This window comes from Eschrichtius robustus, chromosome 10 (assembly GCF_028021215.1).
Source record: "Eschrichtius robustus isolate mEscRob2 chromosome 10, mEscRob2.pri, whole genome shotgun sequence".
In the NCBI taxonomy this organism is placed as follows: Eukaryota; Metazoa; Chordata; class Mammalia; order Artiodactyla; family Eschrichtiidae; genus Eschrichtius; species Eschrichtius robustus.
Window position 1 is genome coordinate 37,545,001 of NC_090833.1, and position 8,907 is coordinate 37,553,907.

The 8,907-nt window shown below is 40.3% G+C and overlaps 1 protein-coding gene across 2 annotated transcripts in view; it reads right to left on the reverse strand.

Annotated features, from left to right (window-relative positions):
* UNC13B (unc-13 homolog B) overlaps positions 1-7,608 on the reverse strand; it is a 233,920-nt gene extending 226,312 nt beyond the window's left edge. For both annotated transcript variants that reach the window (XM_068551975.1, XM_068551974.1), the window contains exon 1: positions 7,280-7,608. In XM_068551975.1, the coding sequence (XP_068408076.1) occupies positions 7,280-7,301 (22 nt within the window). In that variant the 5' untranslated portion in view covers positions 7,302-7,608. The remainder of the gene's footprint in view (positions 1-7,279) is intronic.
* Positions 7,609-8,907: the final 1,299 nt, after the last annotated feature.

An 8,907-nucleotide genomic window follows, 5' to 3' on the forward strand; every position in this document is an offset into this window, starting at 1 on the left:
ACCTAGCACTGGTAAAATAGGATAAACACTCTGTCTGTTGGCCTAGAGTGCAACTTCCAGGAACCCCACCTCTAGAAACTAAAAAAATTACAGAATGTACCACTTATATGGAAGAACACAATTTATGACACTATCTTTGGCAGAGGAAATTGGTCCTTTCCCCCTTCTGCCTGGCTCAGACAAGGCACAATCAACTTCCTGATGCCATAGCTAAGCAAAAGACACCCAGAAGCAACTCTGCCTGGAAGGGCAGGGACTACTTGAACGATGATGTGATGAAAACCTAGCAGTAAGGATTTAGCTGAGGCAGATGACAATGTTGGAGAAATAAGATGAGAAGAAAGCACTTGACCAACCTGTTCTTATACCTAAAAACTCTAAAATCATTACTATTCCTACTTTCCAGAGTGGTAGTAAATCAAAATATATCTTTGGAGTCTCCCCAGGCTAGAATTAACCCACAATCAATAGGTGTCCTGAGTGTCCATCAGAGTTCACCTCCTAAGAGTTTCCCAGCAGTATCTGTTCAGTTAGTTAGTTGGCTGATATGTAATGATAAATTATGATAAGCTTTTCTAAGGGCAAGTCACAACATACATCGACTTGGTATAGTTCTCATCACTAGTGACATTGTTTTGTTCTGTTTTTAAAACACAAGTAATAAATGTTCAATATAGAAAAAATAATTTTTAAATAATACAAAGAAGATAAACAAGAAAAGTACATGAAAATCACAGGTCAAACTTAAAAGAGCTGAGGTCTTTGGTATTTCTGGTAAGCATAAAATATTACCTACTGGTGAAGGACCTGCTTCTAATAGAGGATTACTGATATGAGAGATGCTGAGGCACTTGGTTTGCTAATGGGTCCAGGTGAGTGTAATTATTATGCCAAGAAAACAGCAATGAGCAAATCACACAGAAAGACCAGGTGGAAAGCTGATTGGCAATCTCCAAACATAATAAAACCATCTATAGGGATGTTCATTGTAGCATTGTTTATAGTAGCAAAATTATAAATTATATTGTTTATAAAGGCAAAATTTATAATAGCAAAAAAAATTCTGATCATCAATATGAAACTGGTTAAATTATATATGCTCGTATAAGGGAATAGTACTCCATAGCCATTAAAATGAACGATTTAAGCTCACATAAGCTGATAGGAGGGACCCCCCTCGTGGTCCAGGGGTAAAGAATCCGCCTTACAATGCAAGGGACACGGGTTCCATCCCTGGTCGGGGAACTGAGATCCCACATGCCACGGGGCAACTAAGCCCTCGCGCCACAACTACTGAGCTCACGTGCCTCAACTGGAGAGCCTGAGTGCTGCAAACTACAGAGCCCATGGGCCCTGGAGCCTGCATGCCACAACTAGAGAGAAGCCCACGTGCCCCAAGGAAGAGCCCGTGCACTGCAACTAAGACCCAATGCAGCCAAAAATAAATAAAATAAATAAATAATAAATCTTTTTTTAAAAAGCTTATAGGAAAATATATTATTAAGCTTTTTAAAAAGTTGAATAATATTGTATACCTCCAACTGTAGAATCTATATACTCATACCTAATGAAAATTTCTATGATGGCCAAGAAAGAGTAAACAGTAGTTATCTCTGGGGAGTAAGAATAGGGAATGGAGACAGGAGAACTTTTTCCTTTCACTTCACATCCTAAATTGTTTGAATTTCTTATCACGCATATATATTATCTCTATAATAAAAACAAAACAATGAAAGCAATGAACAAAAAACTTAACAATGGTGTTGAGTGGGTGGTAGGACCATGATGATTTTTATTCTCCTTTTTACACTTTCCTGCATTTTCTCAATTTTCTATGATTAACAATATATTAGCATACATTGCTTTTTATACCTCCAAGACTATTTTTTTGTTTTTGATTTTTTAACAAGTCAAGTGTAGTCACTTCTGGTTCAAATTAGGGAGAGAAATCCAGCGCTCAGTTATAAACACTGTGGCAATTACAAAGAAATATAGAAAGACTCAATTCTCAAAATGCTTATTTGGAGAAAATAGTCATGAACACCAAGACAACAAAAGTTAAAGAAAATCATTGATTTAATTTACTGGAGTTGTTTATGTGGTACTGGCTCCTATGGAAGCAAAAAGTTATCAGTATTGTGAAGAAAGCTGTGCCAAATGTTTGAAGAAAGACTAAGTGAATTCTATAAAAGGGTGTTTTTTAAAATTCAAGTCTAACCTCCCACTCAACGTCAAAATTCCTTTTACCACTCATTCAGTCTATGCTTAAAGTATCCTATGTCAAAAAATCCTCAAAAGTAGTCCATGCCATTAGTTAAGAACAACTCTGTTAAAGTTCTTCCTTATGTTAAGCTAAAATCTAATTTCCTATCATTTTCAATCACTGGTCAACTTGTCCTAGTTCTGTCCCCTGGAGCGATAGTTTAGACAATTTCCATTTACTATTATGATCCTCCCTCCTCTTAAATCTTCTCAAGAACTAAACCTCTCAATTCCTCAAATGGTTTCTACACCATTATTCTAATTATTCTCCTCTGAAGAAATTCCAGTTTCTCAGTGTGCCTCTTAGAATCAAATACCCTGACTGAACACAAAATTCCAGAACCGATCTGACTAGTGCTTTTATCTCCTTTGTTTGGGTCACCATGAGCATAGTACAGACTAGTTGCTAGGCGGTATACAATTCACTGTCAATTTAGCGGCACTGTTCAGACCATAAGTAATTTATGTTTTAAGGCATTTAAGAGTTTAAAGAGTGTAAAGGAGAAAGATCACTGTGGACTGAGGAACTGAGGACATTTTCAACAACAAAAGTAGACTGTAAGCTGGGAAAAGAAGAATACATTTTTGATAAGCGGAAAACATGAAAAGACTATTTCAGAGAGTATAAATGTGGAACACTGCCAAGGCAGGAATGAACAAAGTTAGTGCTAATAAGGATAGGCAAGAAGATAGGACCAAAAGGAGGGCTGGAGTCAGACTATTGAGAGCCCTTAACCTGCAGGGAATAGGCATGATTAAAGGGTTAGACCAAGAAAATGACTTCTTGATTGAGATATCTGGAGATGATTAAATCAATACCAGTTTGCCAAATTCTACATCAGGTTAAATACTGTTTGAAATTTTTTTTCTAAATTGAGGTATAATTTACAATGTTGTGTTAGTTACAAGTGTACAGCAAAGTGATTCAGTTATAATATATATGTATTCTTTTTCAGATCTCTTTTCCATTATAGGTTATTATAAGATATTGAGTATACTTTCCTATGCTATACAATAGGTCCTTGTTGTTTATTTATTTTATATATAGTAGTGTGTATATGTTAATCCCAAACTCCTAATTTATCTCTCTCCCCCAATCCCCTTTGGTAACCATAAATTGTTTTCTATGTCTGTGAGTCTATTTGTTTTGTAAGTTCATTTGCATCATTTTTTTAGATTCCACAAATAAGTGATATCATATAGTATTTGTCTTTCTCTGTCTGATTTACTTCACTTAATATGATAATCTCTAGGTCCATCCATGCTGCAAATTACATTATTTCATTCTTTTTTATGGCTGAGTAATACTCCATACTCTGTGTGTGCGTGTGTGTGTGTGTCTGTGTATACATATATATCTCACACCTTCTTTATCCATTCATCTGTCGATGGACATTTAGGTTGCTTCCATGTCTTGACGATTGTAAATAGTGCTGCTATGAACACTGGGGTGCATGTATCTTTTTGAATTAGAGTTTTCTCCAGACATACGCCCAGGAGTGGGATTGCAGGATCATATGGTAACTCTATTTTCAGTTTTTTAAGGAACCTCCATACTGTTTTCCATAGTGGCTGCACCAACTTACATTTCCACCAACAACGTAGGAGGGTTTCCTTTTCTCCACACCTTTCCTAGCATTTATTGTTTGTGGACATTTTAATGATGGCCGTTCTGCCTAGTGGGAGGTGATACATCATTGCAGTTTTGATTTGCATTTCTCTGATAATTAGCAATGTTGAGCATCTTTTCATGTGCCTATTGTCCACCTGTATGGCTTCTTTGGAGAAATATCTGTTTAGGTCTTCTGCCCATTTTTTGATTGGGTTGTTTGTTTTTTTGTTATTGAGTTGTATGAGCTGTTTGTATATTTTGGAAATTAAGGTATTGTCAGTCACATCATTTGCAAATATTTTCTCCCATTCTGTGGGTTTTCTTTTCATTTTGTTTATGGTTTCCTTTGCTGTGCAAAAGCTTTTAAGTTTAATTAGGTCCCATTTGTTTATTTTTATTTCCATTACTCTAGAGAAAAATATTGCTGCAATTTATGTCGAAGAGTCTTCTGCCTATGTTTTCCTCTAAGAGTTTTATAGTATCCGGTCTTACACTTAGGTCTTTAATCCATTTTGAGTTTATTTTTCTATATGGTGTTAGAGAATGCTCGAATTTCATTCTTTTACATGTAGCTGTCCACTTTTCTCAGCACCACTTATTGAAGAGACTGTCTTTTCTCCATTGTATATTTGTGCCTCCTTTGTTGTAGGTTAATTGACCATAGGTGTATGAGCTTATTTCTGGGCTTTCTATCCTGTTCCATTGATCTATATGTCTGTTTTTGTGCCAGTACCATACTGTTTTGACTACTGTAGCTTTGTAGTATAGTCCGAAGTCAGGGAGCATGATTCCTCCAGCTCTGTTCTTCTTTCTCAAAATTGTTTTGGCTATTTGGGTCTTTTCTGTCTCCATACAAATTTTAAGATTTTTTTGTTCTAGTTCTGTGACAACTGCCATTGGTAATTTGATAGGGATTGCATTGAATCTGTAGATTGCCTTGGGTAGTATGGTCATTTTAAGAATATTGATTCTTGGGCTTCCCTGGTGGAGCAGTGGTTGAGAATCTGCCTGCCAACGCAGGGGACACGGGTTCGAGCCCTGGTCTGGGAAGATCCCACATGCTGCGGAGCAACTAGGCCCGTGAGCCACAATTACTGAGCCTGCACGTCTGGAGCCTGTGCTCCGCAAAAAGAGAGGCCGCAATAGTGAAAGGCCCGCGCACCGCGATGAAGAGTGGCCCCCGCTTGCCACAACTAGAGAAAGCCCTCGCACAGAAACGAAGACCCAACACAGCCATAAATAAATTAATTAATTTTTTTAAAAAAAGAATATTGGTTCTTCTAATCCAAGAACACAGTATGTCTTTGACTATATGGAAAAAGTTTCTAATTCAATTCTACTCCAAGATGAACCGAAATTGAGTTGTTATATAATATCATTACACAGGTTTCTTTCTAAATATGAACAACATTCCTAACTGCCAAAATATAATACAAGGAATGTCACTTTAAAAGGATTTATTTTTCAGCTCGGTGCTTTGTGATGACCTAGAGAGGTGGGATAGGGAGGAAGGGAGGGAGGCTCTAGAGGGAGGGGATATGGGGACATATGTATGCATATGGCTGATTCACTTTCTTGTACAACAGAAACTAACACAGTATTGTGAAGCAATTATACTCCAATAAAGATCTATTAAAAATAACAAAAACAAAAAAATTTTTTTAATAAAAAGATTTATTTTGATCCATTTCTGTAAGCTTCCCCAGCATGAATACCTTGCCATTTAATATGACTACTTCTGTACAAGGTAGCCACTTGTTTCCATAATTAATCATCTTCAGGATCTACATTCAAAAGACAATGACCTGCTGGTCTCCAACCCTCCCGGTTCAAAAGGAGAAATATGACTAATGTAACATTAAAGAGAAAGAGCTTAGTTAGCTAAACAGAATTTCTAGAAAATGAAAGCTTCCTGATATTAGAACAAATGAGAACAGCAGCAGCTCCTTCTCTAAAGTTTAAATTCAATTAAATAGGAATTTCTGGTTCAATAATGCTCCTGCCTGAAGAATCTTTCATAAGGGCTAGTTCTGTAATACAGTGTGGCAGTAGAGATTTCAACTGTCCAAGAGACATTGCAAAACCCAACCTCTCCCAAATCCTGCTACTCAACAGCAGGGATCTAAAGGAATAAATAGATTCCCAGCTGCTGAGAGAAAATGTCTTACTAAAAGCAAAGCAAAATTCTCATTAATGAAAAATCAACCATGAAAGAAGAAAATTTCTGTGTGTCTCATAATCCCTGGAAAGAGCCAAATCCATTTTGGGTTAAAGCAGATTTAACAACAGTGGAAGAGAAGAGAGGAAATCAGTTCCATTTGCCAGAAGCTGGGGGAAACGCTTAACAGAGACCACAAACAACAATGCTTCTAATCCATAGAGCCAAAAGAAACATGAACCCTATCCAGTAAAAGGTGCCAGGAAAAGGTTCTTGTGGATAAATTCTCTCACTCACAACAAAGCCACCTTATTCCACCTAGCTCAACACAGATATGATAGGTTGTAACTTGAATTTCCCAAGATCAAATTCAATGGGTAATCCAAACCCTGCTTTTTCTAATCAGATAATCTCTAAAATCACAGTTCCTGCATTCATTCAAAACCAGCATTGAGCTTCTACTACGTCAGGCACCCGGAATACAAAAACCATCAAGAAACAGTCTCTACCCTCATGGAGCTTAGTCCATGCACCTTGCCTCATCTTAAACCCCAAAGCTATTGCCTTAAAATATTTTCTTACGGGGGTCAGTGGAAAAGCAATAAAGGACTTCACCTTTAGTTACTGTGATAGAAGTAAATAAATAAATCATACTTCTTATACTCTGCTCCAAAACGAGAGAAGCCGACACACCTTTCCAAGTCGAATATGAGCACATTCTTAGCCTAGAACCCACAGGAGGAGCAGGGGACAAAGACAAGCAATAGAGGGGTGCAAGCCAAGAAACGCTGGAAGAAGGGATGTGACAGCTGTACCACTACACGTTCAAAGCGTGATTAAAAAGAACCTGCTACTAAGCCGACTGAGGTTTTACGGTGCAGGGAGAAGGAAGAAAAGAATAGGGGGCTGCCCGCTATGAACAGACACCAACTATCCGCGGTCCCTAGCTCGTCCACTCTCGCTACAGGAGAGCGCCAGACACTGTTTAATAGGATCTGGGCCTGCCAGCCAACAACACTGTCACATGGCCACCGGAACGGAGAGCTGACAGTCCCTCATAGGAGCATGAGGAAAAACAAGAGAGAATGCAAAGAACTCTTTAAATGTTCAAAAACGAGTTAACATAATGGTTCCCCGAGGCACGGATTGGACGTAAAGTTTGGAAAAGGTGGTAACCCGACGCCCACTGGAAGCCCGTGGAGACCCCAGGGCGATGTCCGCCCTCCCACCCCAGTCCGCGCACTCACCGCGCACACAGAGCAACGACATGGCCGAGGCGCCGGCGAGCCTCCGCCGCGTCCCAGCCCCGCAGCTGCGCCGGGCCGCTCCCTCTTTCCTCTCAGCAGGTGCAGCAGCTGTTCCCGCTATCGACCCCACGGGTCTCTCCGCTCCTCATGGTCCCCTTCGCAGGCAGCCTCCCGCCGCTCCCTCGGACCCGCTCCAATTTTCACCGTCTGAGCGGGCTCCCGATAGTGGTGAGCACCGGCCGGCAGGCGGGAGACTGGGCGCGGCACCACGGCGCCATGGCTGAGAGGCAAGAGCGACCGGGACACCCTCCCCTCACTCCAGCCGGGATCCAGGAGAGCGCCGGGACAGAGCCAACCAGTTGCGCCCCGCCTCCCAGCCAATCAACTCACGCCCAGTCCGCCGACCCCGCCCCCTCACGGGCACGTAGGAGGTGGGGTCCCCTTCCGCTTTTCTTAGTGAAAGAATGAAGGCAGCTCCGCACACTAACTAGGCTGATGGCAGAGAGGGGCGGGCTTCCCCCTCACCTGTGTGGGCGGGAATTGAAGCCTTCTGCCCCTCTCACGTGGGCGGGGCTTCCACCCAAGAACAGATTCTTTTCATTGAGAATTTCTATCGGACTTCCTTCTGAGTCTATCCCTTGCAGCTTACTGTAACAATCTAAAAAGATCGTACCACACTTTGCTGTACACCTGAAACTAACATAATATTGTAAATCAACTATACTTCAATTTTAAAAAATGGACTTTAACGAGAAAAAAAAGCTTTTGTAACTTTGTATGGTGATGGATGGTAACTAGACTTACTGTGGTGATCATTTTGCAGTGTATACAAATATCAAATCATGTTGTACACCTGAAACTAACATAATGTTATATGTCAACTATAACTCAATAAAGAATGGGCTACTGTGCTTCCCTGGTGGCACAGTGGTTAAGAATCCGCCTGCCAATGCAAGGGACACGGGTTCGAGCCCTGGTCCGGGAAGATCACACATGCCACGGAGCAACTAAGCCCGTGCACCGCAACTACTGAGCCTGCGTTCTAGAGCCCCAGAGCCACAACTACTGAGCCCACGTGCCACAACTACTGAAGCCTGCACACCTAGAGCCCACGCACCGCAAGGAAGTGTAGCCCCAGCTAGTCGCAGCTAGAGAAAGCCTGCGTGCAGCAACGAAGACCCAAAGCAGCCAAAAATAAAAAAATAATAATAAATACATAAATAATTTTAAAAGAATGGGCTATAGTTAATTTTTAAATAATAATAATAAACTTTAAACAAATATCTCACCCTCCTTAAAAAAAAATAAAAAGACAGCCTAACGGAAGATGTCTGGAGACCTCAGTTCTCATCTAGACCTTTTTTCATGGTCTCCATTGTATTTCCAATGTCTGTATATAGTATATAGTGCCTAGTGTATAGTAATCAGTCCATAAATGTTTATTGAATGAAGGATGGAGAGAAGATAGTCATTTTAAACTGAGGACTTCTGGCAGGATGATGTACATACATGCGAGGAAGTGAAAAAGACCAGAGCAGAAAACAGGAATGCACATAATATCATGTACAGATCCAACACCTCATCCACCCCAAAATTTGGAGTTAATTGGTTTGCGGTAGAGCTCAGGC